This window comes from Carassius auratus, chromosome 1 (genome assembly GCF_003368295.1).
Source record: "Carassius auratus strain Wakin chromosome 1, ASM336829v1, whole genome shotgun sequence".
Classification (NCBI taxonomy): domain Eukaryota; kingdom Metazoa; phylum Chordata; class Actinopteri; order Cypriniformes; family Cyprinidae; genus Carassius; species Carassius auratus.
Genome location: NC_039243.1, coordinates 8,793,968 through 8,811,619, shown reverse-complemented (window position 1 = coordinate 8,811,619; position 17,652 = coordinate 8,793,968). Strand labels below are relative to the sequence as shown.

General features: G+C 38.7%; 1 protein-coding gene across 1 annotated transcript in view; it reads right to left on the bottom strand.

The window, feature by feature from the left end:
* The window catches only part of LOC113057377 (polycystin-1), a 69,426-nt gene that overhangs the window by 9,391 nt on the left and 42,383 nt on the right, over positions 1-17,652 (bottom strand). Inside the window, exons 18-41 of the mRNA XM_026224790.1 lie at positions 17,104-17,256; positions 15,805-15,945; positions 13,776-14,064; positions 13,481-13,697; positions 13,240-13,399; positions 13,001-13,159; positions 12,750-12,894; positions 11,233-11,928; positions 10,268-10,430; positions 9,811-10,072; positions 8,895-9,090; positions 7,732-7,902; positions 7,500-7,643; positions 6,592-6,799; positions 6,382-6,508; positions 6,171-6,287; positions 4,688-4,737; positions 3,897-4,087; positions 3,738-3,810; positions 2,856-2,971; positions 2,544-2,746; positions 1,379-1,573; positions 878-1,017; positions 65-195 (exon numbers count right to left, since the gene is read on the bottom strand). Coding sequence (XP_026080575.1) covers positions 65-195; positions 878-1,017; positions 1,379-1,573; positions 2,544-2,746; positions 2,856-2,971; positions 3,738-3,810; positions 3,897-4,087; positions 4,688-4,737; positions 6,171-6,287; positions 6,382-6,508; positions 6,592-6,799; positions 7,500-7,643; positions 7,732-7,902; positions 8,895-9,090; positions 9,811-10,072; positions 10,268-10,430; positions 11,233-11,928; positions 12,750-12,894; positions 13,001-13,159; positions 13,240-13,399; positions 13,481-13,697; positions 13,776-14,064; positions 15,805-15,945; positions 17,104-17,256 — 4,447 coding nt within the window. The remainder of the gene's footprint in view (positions 1-64; positions 196-877; positions 1,018-1,378; positions 1,574-2,543; positions 2,747-2,855; positions 2,972-3,737; positions 3,811-3,896; positions 4,088-4,687; positions 4,738-6,170; positions 6,288-6,381; positions 6,509-6,591; positions 6,800-7,499; positions 7,644-7,731; positions 7,903-8,894; positions 9,091-9,810; positions 10,073-10,267; positions 10,431-11,232; positions 11,929-12,749; positions 12,895-13,000; positions 13,160-13,239; positions 13,400-13,480; positions 13,698-13,775; positions 14,065-15,804; positions 15,946-17,103; positions 17,257-17,652) is intronic.

Sequence of the window (17,652 nt, the reverse complement as noted above, 5' to 3'; positions counted from 1 at the left end):
CATATATTATATTATATTTGTATATTATTTTTGTCAATCAACTGTTTATGTGCTGGTTGAGCACCTGGCTGAGCTCTCAGCTGTCTGAGGCGGGGGCGGCCAATCAGCAGGCTGCCCGTCTTCTCCATCAGGGCGGGTCCATCCAGTAACCGTGGTAACAGGGAGTCTGAGAGCCACGCCCACACATCCTCACGTCTGCAGGGAGAAGATCAGACAAGTTAGATACGTGTGAGTGAGTGTGTGTGTGTGTGTGTGTGTGTATCAAACAGTCTGTGACGCTCAGAGAGGCTCGTGGTGTGAAACAGCATCCACCTGTCGAAAACACTACGTCAACATACTGTCAGCTCACCTCCCTCTGTCTGATATGATACATCAGCACACGCATACACACTTCTGTCAGACGTAGAGTCTGAACAAGCGATGAAAAAGAGAAACTACACAACACGGACAGACTGGGAAAGAGTCCTGTTAGGAAGGAATCAGCAGTGCATGGTGTCCTTAAAATATGTGTTTGTTTCCGCCACTGGAATTACTTTTGTGTTGACGTAACCAAAGCATGTGTGCATACAATATTGTTATTTTAAAGTTATTAAGTTATTATTTTTAATATTTGACATGCTTTTTATTTATGAATATACATAATCAAATATTCACTATATACCAGTAATAGTGACAATAATGAATATAAATTTGTTATAAATTGTAATTAAGAAATACATTATTACTCCGCAGAAGATGTTGGTTTGCCAAAGTTTAAACTTTTATAAAGTTTTTGTTGAAAACCCTTCTTCAATCTTCAATCTCTAGTCTATCCCCAGTATTTGTTTGCGAAGCTGAATGAGATAAATCTACATGTGTGTGTGTGTGTGCTGGGTACCTGCTGATGTTGTTAAAGTGTTCAGTGAGGAAGTGCTCCTGCAGTCGAGTGTGAAGTTGTAGGCGATGAGCGTCTTTGGCCGAATCGGAGTAGTTGAGCAGTAAAACCACCAGCAGGAACAGCATGTAGAGCAGGAAACCCTGTCGATCCGACACAAAACACACATCTATTATTCAGACACCCACTGTTCGGTCACCGCGGGGGGGAACACACGTCAATCACCCCTCAGAGAAGCCCTTTCCTGTCCGACAGCCAATCAGAGTTTACCTTCAAGTGCTTTGGTTCAAATCACATCCTGGCAATCCCAGCACAGTAAGGATGACGGCTGTCAAGCGTGACTAAGATGACTTCACATGGTTTTATAACATGGGCTAATGCTGGTGTCAAAGCTAACAAAGGACTTCTAGGAAAACTAATGCACTTTGACCGACTGATAATCTACGTTTGTAATTCACTGCTGACTGAAAGGAGTCAGACGTCCCAGCGCTGTGAGAGTCGTACCTTCAGCATGGTGTGCAGCAGGCGGACCTTGCGCGCCTCCTCTCGGGCCTGTGAGAGAGCGAACCCCTGCGGAGGCCTGACACGCTGGATCCGCTGAACCACTCTCTCCACACGCGGACAGTCCACCAGAACATCCTGCTCCTCAGCTCTCAGACGACCCACGAGCAGAGAGAAATACACACTCTCCAACAGCACCTGAACACACACACACACAATCAGCCAACACATCTGGACACAAGTCTTTTTCACTCTTGATCTTCATCTTCCCTTTTCCACGACAACTTACATATATAATGTACATATATATGATCAAGATTCATATTTATTATTAATGTCAATAATAATAATATTGATTCAACTTAACGATGCATTATAAATAATCAGTTTATTAAAAAAAAATTATATATATATATATATATTTAAGTAAAAGGCATTATAGTATAACTTTATTTAGAAAATAATACTAATATAAAAAAAGTAAAACTTATTGTATCATTATTTCAGTGTTTATCTATTGTCCACATGAGTAGATGTAAATATTTATAAATAGCAACATTAAAAATATTATTAGACAAATAAATATTCATTTGTATTTAATATTCATTAAAATACATTATAATTTATTAATTAGAAGTAATAAATATATTATTCAGTTAAATAATAATAACCAATCCAAATTTGTTACATGCTAATGTTAATACTCATTAAACTGTCAAGACAAAACTGATTCTCTTGGCTTGCCGAAGTCTTGCCTGAAAGAAATAAGCCAAACTAATTTCACACAGTATCATTACTCCAGTGTTTATTTGTGTTATTAACATTTATTTTTCTACACATCTTTTAAAGACAACTACTAAAATACAAAGCTCACTGAACCTTGAAAGACAGCTTCAGTGATGATGAGCATTACTTCAAATCTAATTATTTGAAATGTCATTTTGATTTATTCATCTCTCCTGAAAAAACCCCTGCATTGATCAGCTTCAGCAGGTTTGCTGTTTACAACTGGAATTCAAAGAAGAGCTTTCATACCAACCAAAAATATACTAAAATGTAAAACAAAAATCAATAACACAGATCTATACCCCAAGCTTCATAAAGTGTGAAAATCCTAAGAGGTTGTGCTTCATGTTTAGGTGTGTAACCCGCGGTCATGTGATTGTACCTTCAGAGGTTCGAGAAGGAGGAATGACGACAGGAAACTGACGATAAAGGAGATGAACCACATCAGAGCCACGCCCTCGCTGAAGCCCCGCCCCAACCACATTGATAGGCTGCTGGACAGGACAAGCCCCACCCAGCTGGCCCACAGAGCAGCCAATCCACACAGAGGAGGAAACGGCCTGGGCTTACACACATCCGTCACCACTGAGATGTATAGAGAGAGAGAGACACACGTTCAGCTGTTCGTGTCTGTTCCTGAGGTACAGTGGTTTTAGAAGAGTGTGTGTGTGTGTGTGTGTGTGTGTACACGTACCTGTGCGTGATGTAAAGGCATTTTTGGGAGGGTCTCGTCTAAATGCTGCACATGGAACAGGTTCATTCATCTTTTGCAGCAGAATCACCTCTGTTTTATCACCGAATATACTGGAGCTAAACACAAACAACTTTCATTCAGCAAGGACTCGTGAAAATGATGAAAATCGACAGTAAAGACATTATGTTATAAAAGATTTCTTGTTCAAATAAATGCTTTTGAACTTTCTATTCATCAAAGAATTCTGAAAGTGTCACTTTCTACAAAAATAACAAAAACTTTCAACATATAAGAACCATTATTAATAATTGAGCACCATATGTAACTGATCATTTAAATTAATAATAATAATAAATCACAATATTACTGGTTTTACTGTATTAAAAAATAAATAAATAAAACAACCATAAGAGACTTCAAAAACATAAAAAACCTTTTTGAATGATGTGTATTTCTTATTAAAAAAGTGTTCAAACAGATTTTTTTTTACCAGGCTTTCATGCAATTGAAAGACAAAAAACAAGCTGATCGCTGAAGAACCACCTCCAAATTTAGGATGAATCTGATGCCATTTCATTCCACCCAGTATAATAATCAGCCTTTTACACATCTTCTTTATATTATTTTATGTTCTTCATATTAGTCATCTTAAAATATTTCATGTCATTGACTAATAAAAAAAATCTCAACTTATTGAAACTTTTCTTGTTTTCCAAGCATCAGATTTAAGACCTCTGCGGATGCCATTCAAGATTTCTTCTGCGCTATTCAAGACAATTTGTTGTCTTACCTTTCCAAGATAATGAACTGAAGACATTTGAATAGTTTCTAAGGCTCTACAGACCCCCTGAAGAACAGATGAGGAACTGCGGTGTGACTTACAGATCGCCCATGTCACTGTCCGTCTGAGACAGCAGCTGTCCATCGACCAGAATGCGCTTGATTAGATCCTCATCTGTCAATCAAAGCCAGCATCCAGTCAACAACCAGCTCTACTCGTCTGTCACATGCACTGAGTACTGTACAGGAGAAGTGTGTCACCTGAGGAGGAGAAGTATTTGTTCCTGTCACAGACGGTGTCCTCCTCGTCGGGACTGAAGGGAATGTCCACACCCAGATGTCTGCTGCCCTGACCTCTCTTGAGCCGAGGCGGGAACACCGGCCCCATCTCCACAGACGGGTCGGTCAACACATCCGGCCAATCACAGTCAGGAATGCTCCACCTCTGAAGACTACAGCAGAGATTGAGTCTGATTCGCTCACTGATTCACTCCCATTCAATCATTCACTCGTTCCCCGACTCTTTCACTGACCTGTGCTCAATCCAGTCACTCACTGATTCATTTAATCTGATTGATTCACACTCACTTTGATCGGTCAATCATTGATTCTTTGATTCACTTTCTGAATCATTCTTTCATTCAGTCGTTTACTAGCTAACTCATTGACTCTGGCTCATTCATAATCACTTGTTCATTCATTTCTTGACGCTTATTCACTTGCGTTCAGTTAATTCACTCACTAACCCAGTCATTCACTGATTCTTTGATTCACTTCATGCCCAATTCATTACATGTTTGAATCACTCACTTAGTCACTGACTCATTCGCTCTGATTCGTTCATGTTCACTCATTCAGCTTTATTTAAATTAATGGAAACAAGTTTGAATAGTTTAGGTAACAGTAACAACACCGATTGACTCGTTTAGTCATTTGTTCATTCTCACTCAGGCTAGTTATTCACTCTTGCATTAAATTATGGATGTGTGTTGGATTTTAAGGTCCCTCTTTAATGAGGTGTTTTAGCGAGTCTCTAAGTAGCCTCTGCTTACCTCTTAGTGGACGGCGTGGGGAGGTCAATGTTGGTCTCCTCTGAGCACGTCTGCAGTGAGAGAGAGAGAGAGAGACATAGAGAGAGAGAGAGAGAGAGAGAGAGAACTCATTCCTCTGCAGGAACACAATTCACTCAGTTCATCTCAGGATACGTGTTTCCTGCCACATATATATATAGAAATATATATCAGCTCATGCTGATGTGCTTCACATTCGCTCGCCTCACATTTCACGACTGGAATCTAAATGAAGCTTCTTGTCTCAGTTTTGTACCTCACAGGTTTTGCATTTTAATAAAGAGCGGCCTGGAAATGTCACATGCGCTGACGGCTCTGACAGACTCAACTGCAGCACATTTCCATGATATGAAGACGACAAAAGCACCTTTTAAGACTGAGACATTCATGTTCAGCCCACTTTATTTAGTTTGTCCTCCTGCCGCAGCACAGAAATATGGAAACTAATCAGCTGTGACTTTGAGAAACATAATGAGAGGAAGGTCTTCCTGAAGGTTTCTCTCGGCCTTTGTGTTTCTGTGCATCAACTGGAACATGCAAACAAAGTATTCGGTAAAGGCGTTTCAATTTGCACCTCATGAAAGGTACGAGAGAAACACATCTGGGTCTCTGTCAGAATTAATAAAAATACATATATTGTATTTGAAAGACAGATACACTGGCATCAAAGTCTTTGGCAGAAACTGTTATATACTGCAGTGCTCAGCCTCAAACTCACAGAGGCCGTCAAAACCTTTTATTTATGTATACATTATCGTCATTTTGTGCTGCTTTTAATTCATGCTGTTTAAATTAACAATCCAAAACAGAATCATGTACTACAATGAGAGTCTAATGAAATTAATCAGTGTAATGGAAAATGTATACACACACACACACACACACACATTTATTTATTTAGCACTTCTGTCCAAAATAACTTATATTAACTATATTCATAGTGCACAATGCCAGGGTTTAGTAAAGAACTAGATTACTAAACAATTTAGAAGAGGTGAAAAGAAGAGAAAGAGAAACTGAAATATATATATATATATATATATATATATATATTATATCTAAAATTATAAAAAAAACTTTTTATAAAAAATAAATAAAAACAAAAAGATTAAGAAAAAATATATATTCATAAATGAATAAACAGATATAAATATAAATGTAAAAAAAAAATAAAACAAATATAAATAAATACAATTAATTAATTAAGAAATATAAAAATACTTTATATAAAGTAAAAATAAATAAAAATGAATCTATAAAAGAACAAATATAAATCTACTTATAAACTAATAAATCAAAGCACAAACAATTAAAATATAAAATAACTTAGAAATAAACAAAAACAAAAATAAAATTAATTTTAATATAAACAAATAACAGTTAGTTAGTTAGTTAGTTAGTTAGTTAGTTAGTGGTTTCTGTTTCACAGTGATGTACTTCTCAACCCAATTTGAACGTACTGTACCTCTCCAGGAATTCCATTCATCATCAGAAAAGAGCTTCCTGTCAGTGAGTTATCCAGGAAGTCATCGATCTCCAGAGACTCCTGGTCCACCTGAGGAGGAAGCTGCTCCACGGAGACCTGAGCGTCATCAACAGAGACACAGCTCTTTCATTTACCACACCGCTGCGGTCATGTGTTTACAGATGAGTGTGTGTGTGTGTGTGTGTCTCACCTTACTGCGGCTCAGTCTGAACAGAAAGAACACGATCAGGTAGACCGGATAGACCAGCAGACAGCTCACAAGCCCCGCCCACAGGGTCTCCACGTTCACAGAGACCAGAGCAGACACCGGCGTAGAGCTGAAGCACACAAGCACACAATCACTCATGATCATACTGTCTGTCAGAACGTGAGAGCTCAGGATTGGTGCTGCTGCTGTCACCTGTTGCCGTACGAGACCGTACCGTACCACACGGCGTTGGCCAGCATGCAGAGCTGCATGAGCAGAGCGCAGCAGGTGATCCTCTGCAGCCGTGTGAACGGGCTCCGCGCGGGACGCTCCCACAGAGACACCCACACGTGACTCTCACACACGGCCCTCTGCAGCTCCCAGGACAGCAGCCGCGGCCAGTCACGCAGCTCCGCCTCCTCTGCACACAGGAAACACAGGTCACACAACAGGAAGCGCGCAGTTAGTCATGTGTTAATGTACTAACCGGGCGGTTAACTGGGATACTAACTAGCTCTCTAACAGTCCTCTCTGACTGAGCAGTGTTGGGTGTAACACATTACAAATAATGCACACAAATAGATTAAGAATTATGTTTAAATTTGCACCAACCCATTCCATTTTATTCAAATAAAATAAAAAAAGACATTTATTGTTTACTAATTATTACAAATACAAAGCTATAATTTAAATCATCAAAAAAATTATAACCTAAAGCTAATGTGATCAATATTTAATATTTAAATTGTATTATACTTCTTATTTCTTATTTTTTTTATATATATATATATATATATATATATATATATATATATATATATATATATATATATATAGTAAAAACAAATCTAAATATAAAATATAATTATATAAATAAAGTATATGTATCCTAAAACCCATTTGACATTTTCTTATATAGAAATTATGTATTTATATATTTATATTTTTCTATTAATTAACTATAATTCCAACACACACACAATAATATATATATTAAAATAACTTAATTTCTACTTCTTTAAGCACTATGAGATGTTCTTTGCTCTTATTCTTTTCTGCATCTAATTCCAGGACCAACCAATCACAACACAGTTCCTCTGTCAGAGGAGGCGGGGCTTTACCTGAGGCTTCCACCTCTATCTCCACTCTGCCGTCCGTCTTCTCGTTGTCGACCGAGAGCCATTCCTCGACCAGGAAGAAATAACTGCTTCCCGTCTGCAGGTCCTTCACCAGGACGTACTGGAGCAGCCATGCAGGAGACAGCCCTGACAGACAGAGACAGACGGGTTCATCCTCACTGATCTGCCCCGCTCCGCACTGCTAGTGCTGTTAAAGTCAGATGTGTTCGGGTACCTTTGTTGTCGTGCCACACGCGGATCTTGAGCACGCTGCCCAGACTGGTGTCGGAGGCCATGTGGAAGATGTCCAGGCTGTTTCGGGTGAACGCACCGACGCTGTCCAGGTGTCTGTGTCCACTGCGGCTCTCACTGCCGTGGAGACTGATGCCCACGTGAGCCGTGGTTCCTGCAGCGGAGAGAAAGATGCCGGAGTGAACCTCACACGATTATGGGAAAGATTCTTTGTCTGATGCATACAATAGATGAAAATTAATCCATTGAGACTGACAGGAAACAATCCAGCCTCTGACATCGGCAGTGTTTTTACAGTTAACTAAGACCATAAAAATGTACGTATAAAAATACCTGAAAATAAAGGGAGCATAAATCAAGTAAAACAGTATTATTTCAGTTAGTGGCCAAAGCAAGATTTCTCATTTTAATATAGTTTAACGCACTAAAATAGCTTAATAAATGTTTTTTATAAAAGTAAATAAATAAAAATTAAATGAAAATGTATACAAATTAAATAGAAATAAAAAAAGACAAGGCAATTAGTAATATATTAACTAAAATTAAAACTAAAATGTTAAATACAAAAATAAATTATATATATATATATATATATATATATATATATATATATATATACAGTATATATAACATTTATTTTTGTATTTAACATTTATATATATAAATACATATATATAAATACAACTATAATAGTATCTCCATTAATAAAATAAAATAACACACAAAAAACAACCTAAAAAAACTGTTACTTGAAAGAAAGTTTACATTAATTGAAAAAAAATGATAACTTTCTAAATCTAAATTGAATAAAATTAATAAAAACTAAAAAGACATATAAAAATGACAAAAACACACAACAAAATTACAAAAACTTCAAAAATAAATTGAAAATACAAAATTAAAAATCAATCAAAATATATGAATAATAACAAATATGTTTATTTCACCCCACGCTGATTTCACTGGAGTTCAGGTTGGTCGTGTGAATTTGTGGTGTTTAGCTGCATTGTTTTAACGTGACTTCTGTGTGAACTACACTACCGCAATAAGTACCGTATTTGGTCACTTTAACACGTCGATCAGTTTCGACAGTTTCTTTCAGTCTTTCCTAACCTACCGACCATCTGTCAGACATCCGGATCTCACCTGCTCCGTAAGCCCAGCCGGTCTTCACCTGGATCTCGTACTTGTACAGACCGTCTTTCCCACACAGCGGGATGACAGAGGCCCGTCTCAGGTCCATCTGATCCAGCTTGTGCAGTATAGCACTGGCCACAGCGTAACACAGCAGTCCCACCACACACACCAGCACCACCACCAGACTACGAGCCACCGCACGCTCCTGACACAACACACTGCATTACAACTAGCCATGCTATTAACAGAATAGAATACATACAGTGCATGTGTGTGTGCGTGTGTGTTTGTGTGTGTATATAACTTGTCCGGAAAGAAAAAAATATTAAAGTAAAAAAAATATGATTTTACTGAAAAAAGAAATACATTTTTAAATATTTATATATATATAATATTTTTATTTATTTATTATTATTATTTTTTAATTTAAAAAAAAATTATATATTTGATTTATGAAAAGTTTTTGAAAATGAAAGTACATGAAATTGGTAAAATAATAATTTAACATTAATAATTTAAAATGAATACTCTGTTTAGTATATATTAAACTTGATAAAACCAGAAATATAAACATGAATAAATAAATAAAAATTATATATTGATATAAGGTTGATTTAAAAAAATATATACAAAATATATAATGTAATATAATATAGTTAAACGATATAAAATTAATAAAAATGAATTTAAAATGTACATTTGATAAATATATTAAACTTAAAAAAATTCCTAGTTACTAATTTATTACTTAATAATCCAAATATAATGTTATAAAAATATAAATGTTCATGTAAAATTATATGTATATAAAACAAACTAATGAAATATATTTTAAACTATTTTAAGAATCTTTACTACAATGTCTGTACAGAATTAAAAAATGATTATTAATAGTATTGTGAAAGCGTTGAGCTGTAGTACTCACAGGAATGATGAAGGAGACGGCGTCGATGGGGACGAACAGACTCGCGGCGAAGGCGGTCAGATGATGCGTGCGACACACGGCTCGGCTCACGCTGGTCTCGGGAAGCGGATCCATGCCGTCCGTCCGCCACTGATTGGTGCTCTCGCTGAAATACTGACACAGCGAGGTGAAGACGGACACCTCCAGACGGATCAGATCCGGGTCGTCTGCGCCGCAGCCCCTCGACACGTTTATGAAGTGATCACGCGTCGTGTCATACCACCTGACACCGAGAACGGAAATCAGAATAATAAACGATTGTTTGTGTATTAGTGCATAACGGCACATGCTTTTATTTTATTGGCTGACATTCAAAAACAAAACTGACTAAATGAATAATTTAGTTTCATATCAGGCAGGCTCTTCCAGTATTATTCAACCATATACATCAGTGAGTTTACTTTATGACGCCTCTTACTTCGGAGACAGGAAGAAAGTGTAGAGTCTGTGGTCTAGGTCCCGCCCCCGAGTCATATTGAGTGTGATGCGTTTCCTGTCAGTGCTGTTGTATTCATTGGGCCGTTCGGAGGTGTGCAGATACGCTGTGATGAATGGATCCAATTCCCACTGTTCTGGAGAATCTGAGGACAAAGGGATGAAAATAAATGGGTGTTAAGAGGTCAATAAAAACTAGAAACACTCAAGAGGAGGATGAATTTCCCTGAAAATACTATTTCCACTCCAGCAGGGAGAGATAAAGTTGATAGAAATAAACTTTTTATTTTATTTAAAAAATTACTCAAATTGAAACAAATTCAAGCTAAACACTAATAAATATTACAAAAACATTAAAACAAAATACCCTCAAATTTAAACTGTCATAAAAAATAATTCTAAATATTAAAAAACGCTATAATAATAATAATAATATATAAATAATAATAAAATAACACTGTGCCAATTTAATGTCTTTAAATTAATCAAATACCATGAAATGATGAAAATTCAGCTTTCTAAATACGTATCACATATCATAAGATTATTTGTGATCATTTTATCATAGCACTAGTTTTTAACAGAAGGAGAAAAAAATAGTCTACAATTCTGTAGAAAAAATTTTTTATCATATTTTTTTTAATAATATAATTTTTTTAGTTTTTCTTTTTATTACTCACGTTTGCTTTTTTAATTTACATATTTCTAATTTACGAAGTAATATTTTCATACAATATTTGAACACTTTTTTTTACCCTATAAAAGCCAATTATTTTTAATTGCAAAAAACAATATTATCTTAACAACACAATAATTTATAAGAAATTTCTTGTACAGTATAAATTAGTCTAGTTTTTTTTTTTTTTTTTTAGTTTTTGGCAAAGTTGCTGTCAAATTCTTTTTTTTTTTTTTTTTTTTAGTGGCTCCCCCTTGTGTTGGGTGTCTTACCATCCAGTACGGTGAAGTTGAGTTGGACGTAGACTCCCGCTTGTCTGTTGGTGTTCCCCGTGCTCACCCTCACGATGATTGAACCGCAGCGGCTGATGTTCTCGGCTCCCGCCTCCAATCTGTTACCGTCCAGCCCAGCCAAGCCCACGTTATTAACGGCAACTGTTATGGCATGGCTTTCATCCAGATCCGAGATGGGAATCTGTGTCCCGTTCACTGTGCGAAACTCCATGGACGCCACCTCCGTCGACACGGTGTAGTTGGCGACATAGTTGAATGGAAACGGATTGGACTCGACTTGGAACAGCAGCTGCACGACGCCGTCCTCGCTGTTGGGTGCCAGAGCGCCCCCTGCTGCCCGCCCCAGACTGCTGTTGAACGCTCGCGGGATGGAGAAACGCTGGCACTCAGGGGCGTCGCTCTCGCCGTAGCAGAGCAGGCTCTGAGGGTCGGCACGTTTGCCGGCGACTGCGATCTGGGACGCGCGGAGGATCAGCGGCTCCTCGTTCAGGACGCGGCCCAGCATGAGGATTCGCATGAGGACGGAGGACAGGCTGTAGGCTTTAGCCGCGACCCGCAGCGGGTGATGCTGCTGCTCCTCTAACAGAAGCAGAGGCGGCTGGGAGAGCCCGTCGTAGTCCTCGGCCCCCGCGGGTGGAGAGGACGCAGCCTGACTCACCTGCTGGATCAGGTCACCTGAGGGGGACACAGATTCACTGACTGGATTAATCCTGAAAACCAGCAGAGACGGGAGAAAAGACTCCGTGAAAGACCAAATAGAGGAGTGAAGTGCCACAAGACTGGTTCGATTTTTATTTAATTTGGCTGTCAATAAAAATATTAAAAAAAACATAAAAAAATCTGTTGCATGTTGATAAATCAACAGAATTAATTGTAATTAATCACACTGCTCAGAAAAACAAAAAGAAGATACATCAAATTAAAATAAATCAATGCCTTGAATGGAATATAATATATTATGTCTATGAATTAAAATGTTACTGTTGAGAAACAGTGAGTGAGTGAGTGTGTGTGTGTGTGTGCGTGTGTGCGAGCGTGCGTGCGTGAATGAGTGTGTGTGAGTGAGTGTGTGCGAGCATGAGTGAGTGTGTGGGTGCGTGCGTGCGTGCGTCAGTGAGTGTGTGTGCAAACGTGCGTGCGTGAATGAGTGTGTGTGAGTGAGTGTGTGCGAGCATGAGTGAGTGTGTGTGTGTGTGTGTGTGCGCGTGTGCGAGTGTGCGTGCATGTGTGTGTGTGTCAGTGCGAGCATTTGTGAGTGTGGGTGCGTGCGTGCGTGCGTGAATGAGTGTGTGTGAGTGTGTGTGTGCGAGCGTGAGTGAGTGTGTGTGCGAACGTGCGTGCGTGAATGAGTGTGTGTGAGTGTGTGTGTGCGAGCGTGAGTGAGTGTGTGTGTGCGAGCGTGCGTGCATGAGTGAGTGTGTGTGCTAACGTGTGCGTGTGTGAGTGTGCGAGCGTGCGTGGGTGCGTGCGTGCGTGCATGTGTGTGTGTGTGTTACCCATGATATTGAGGATGTTGTCTGCTATCTCGGTCGGGGTGACTGTGCCCTGTTTGGTGTCTGTCTGCAGGATCTCTAACATCGACTCCAGTTTGTCCAGAGTGCTGTTCTGACACTCTTCACACACGAACTCTTGACTCACAGCCTGCAAACAAACAAGAAAGCCTTTATTAACTTCCTCTCTGTGAGCGGTCATGTCTTCTTCATGATTCAGGCTGCACTGCTGAGTGCACGAGGGTGTCTGGTCTCACCGTGCACTGCGCCAGCGCCGCTGATGTCTGCTGGATGTCACTGACGGTGGTGAGATCCAGTGACGTCAGCGCTCTGGTGATGTTTCCTCTGACGCTCACGCGATACTGATGCTCTGCCTTGGACACGCGTTCAAGTCTGCGGGAAACACCCTGCTCATACTGACACACAGACACACACACAAGATGATGAGCAGACAGAGAAAGACACGACAGACAGACGGATGGACGGCTGGTCTCACCTCATTGAGGACGGTGATGAGGGCGAGCGACAGCTCCCGTACTCGCTGTGAGTCTCCCTGATGGAGCAGCTCTCTCAGGGTGGAGTCGGTCAGATTGCTGAGCCAGTGAGGGAGACTGCTGAATCCGTCAGGAACCGCCGGCAGCACCACCTCCATCGACCTGACACACATCACAAACCGTTCACAACACCGGCAGCTAAGAAAGGAAGACATGAAGTCTGGAAGACTAACTGTGTCTTACTTGTTGTGAGCCGTGACTGTCGCCCCCTGGTGGTCCTCCACCATGACACTCACAGACACCTGGTACTGGGTGGAGCTGAAGCCCGGGGGGAGAAAGGCCGAATGTTCTGGACTCGTGCCTTTATACACACAGAACTCCTCGCAGTCCTGCTTAGAGCAGCGCGCCGCCAGCAGACTATACACAAGCGGAGACTCGCTCTCATCCATATCAGTGTAACCTGAAAACCAGACGCGATCGTTCAGCTCTGCTCCTTCTCACTTCTCACAGTACTTCAATCCTTCTCCTCCAGTCTCACCTGAGCAGTTGAAGTGCACTCTCTCCAGCAGCGTGCGCACCTGAGGCCCGTCTCCGTCCGCCCACAGAGAACACGTCCCGCCGGCTGGAGGCAGGTTTGGGTGGAGCTCGATGTAGGCCACGCCCTCGCGGTCCATGCTGTCATCGGTCACGTGGAGGCTGAATGTGTAGGAGTTTCCGTCGCGGAGGATGCCCTGTCGCAGGACCAGCTTCATGCTGTCGCTGCCCGTGGTGGTGGTGTTCAGATCCAGCACCAGCGTCTCGTTCCCTCCGGTCATCGCCGTCCACCGCTAACAACACACACGTTTCCTTATTAATACTGACTTAAATTCATCCCTTTAAAATGAGCAATAAAATAATTACATGTGAATTAATAATTTAAATAAAAATATTATTGGAATTTTTACATTCATTTTTTACATTCAAATTGTTCATTGTTAATTAAAATGAAACACATTACGTAATGTGTTAAAATTCATGAATACACTATTTCAAATCCTACATAGGAAAGCCATTGCATTTCCATGTCATTTATAAAATTATTAGATACATGAAAGTTCACTGCATTTCATGTAATTTATGCATATATATATTTTACATTTAGACATTTAGCATATATATTATTAATACTTTACATTAACAATTTAGAACATTATTCATTTATTATATAGTTAAATTGTAGATACAAAAATTGTCATATGTAGATTAAACATTTAGTTAAAATTCTTTAAATTAAATATAAAATGGCAATATTTAAATTATAACTTCAAAATAAGCAGTTTTATTTATATAAAAGTGAATTAAATCTTTAAATACACTAGTTAAAATTAAATGTATTATATTACCTGAATATTTCTCTTTATTATTAATAAAAATAGTTTGAATACAACTACCTTGAGTTATAACTGTATAAAGAATATTTATATTAATATTAAAGTAAAAACACTTTAATTAGTGAAAACATTAAGTTATTATTTTTAATGCAAATAAAGTTTTAAGTTACAAATAATAATAATAATAATTCAAAGCTTTAGGAAAGGTTGTATTTCCTTGCCTTTTATATATATGTGTACTTCCATGTATTTAATATAGCAGATTATTTGAATTAATTAACAAATGCAAATAATATTCATTTATATAATTTAATAAATCAATATATTATAAATCATGAATAGTTTAATAATTATATTTGGTAAATTAAGAATTATTATATGATTAATTACATATCTATAATCTTAGCTTAAAGATTCCAAGCAGGTTTTTCAGTAACCTTGCAGTGACCTCCATCACCATCAATCCCAATCAGCACTCATCTCAGACTCCGAGTGTTTGCAGCACTAGATAAGCGTCCCTGACTTGTACCATAATATTTACTGTCTCTGGCTCACGGGAACCAGACCAAGGGGAAGGAGTGTTTGACCGCTGCTCACCAAGTAAATGTGTGTTTAACAAGGTTTGGCATGTCGTTAACGGCTAATGCAGTGGAACACATCACATCATAATGATGACATCACCCCGCCCTCCCACTCCGCCCTCCCCTCCCTCCCTCCGTTTCCCATAACCATAACATCACTCGAGGCTCAGTCTAAACATTACCAGAAAGCAGGTCGGAAAAAAGCAAGAGGAATGCCTGTGAAAAAAGACAAACCGTTCTACAATGACATCATGCCGCTATCTCTCCATGTACAGCTCTCTTCAAAAAAATTAAGACGGCATGTTGTGAGTGACTCACAAAATCCAAAATATGTAATTCCCAACATTCAGATTCTATGAGGACAGTGTTAATCCTAGGGACAAATTATATCATGCTTTCCATGCTTTGTGGAAAGCTAAAAGATGAAGGAATTAATATAGTATGCATTCGTGATGTGCTTAAGAGATCTTTTTGAGCATGCTAGCCCCGAAACAGCAGGGAGTTTGAATAATTTCTGCATTTCGTACTCTCCCATAGGCAACACTGGTTTGATAGTAAGCCTGCGATTGATGACAGCGTGTCATGAGTGGGCCGTGCATGTTAGGGTTGTTCTCACCCCTCTGTGTGAGCTGTGGCAGTTACTGCAGGTGCCAGCCAGGTACACATACGAGCTCTGACTGATCTCGTAGCCAGACTGAGCTTTGCACGACACGCACTCCAGCGAAACCATCGGGATGCGACCGTTCTGCACCCACACCTGTGACCAGGAGAAGACAGAAGAAAACAAACTCCAAGTTATGCAATTACATTTTCTGTTGACCATGGAAACTGCCATGGTAATAATTGATGAAAACTGATTAGTCGCGCACTCTTTAAACTGATTCAAATATTAATCGTGTTAGCACTGAGACTGGCAAACCTCCCAGACCTGTTGTATATGCGTTGCAGTGAATTTATGAAGAAGAAAAGAAGTATTGTAGGGGTCAAGAGACATCGCAAATTGATTACATCTCAGTTCCCAAAGCAATCAGACCCTCCAATTTATATCTCATGAAATATTCCCTTTAGAATCCAACCAACCAATTCAGTTCAGTGAGTGAAATGAGTTTCATGTACATTCTCATTCAAAACTTACATAACATCTCACGCTTTCAAGAATTGTGAAGTTCAGAAAGTACTCTCATTTTACCTGTTCGGGTCAGTTCATTATAGCTAAATACAGAGTATGCTTAATAAGAATGAATATTTTTAACGACTAATTTGAATGATGTAGAACAACACAAAAAGTGGGAATAACTAAAACTGAATAGCAAACAATCATAACTTTGCTCATTTGCATGCACTGCATTGTTTTAGCTCACACTTTACTTTTGAAAGTATGCATATCAGGTAAAAGCACAAATACACCCTACAAAAAAAAAAGCACAATTCCTCATCTCACAGACCGGTTTAGTGTAATGAGATGGCGGAGGATGTGCTTTTGTTCTTAATTTGATGAATTACTGTAGTCATGATCGGTAGGAAATGTAAACAAACATCATTTAAATTAAAATCTGTTTACTGCCATCTTTCCATGGGGGTGGCAACATCATGATGTTAAATCCTTTTGAATGTGGATAATTAGTTTTCTATAATGAGCTTAGTTTACAAAAAGAATAACCGTTACTGAATTAATAAATGACAGCTCTATTCAGTAACATTTGATCATGCTTAAACTGGACTGCAGGTGGTTACTAAATTTGTGAACCAAAAAAAATGTCTAAAATTAATTTCATAATATAAAATGAGTATGAGCGATGGAGAAAAACAGCTGTTGATCAAATGACAAGAATGAATAACAAGACATATTTGTAAATGCAAATGCAATCACATTAGGTATGAAAAGCTTGCAGTGATCTATAATAAAAGCACTCACCGTTTGGTTTGTGGATTCGGGGGTCATCCCTTCTTTGCTGACGGTCAGGCGAAAGGTATACTCAACATCCACCTCCAGTTCAGAACCAGAGATTCCCAGAACCGGGCCATTTGGACCCAAACCGAAATGCAAAGTGGAGCAGTGAGCTGGGCCCTGCAGAGTGAAGGTAAAAAACGTAGAATCACTGCAGATGGTAATTGATCAAATCATTTATACAAGCCAAGAGCATAATCATCAAAAAACCTTGGTACATTTGTTGTTTAATGACTTTACCTAATGAGTTTTTAATAGCATTTTAATCACGGACCATGACTATGCATCCCGAATACATGTCCGTCACCCACAAAGATAATATAAATTGGCATTACAATTTTTTTTGTTTTGAGACACTGTGTGCTTGTGCTTCCTTTAAAATTAATGCCACTTGTTTTTTATTTAATTATATAATGCAATGACACTCACATGTTTTTATTGTGGCTTAAGTGTTATTTTGGATGCCATTGCAGCTTGAAATATTTCATTATACCTAATCCTTTGAATTTCTGTCAG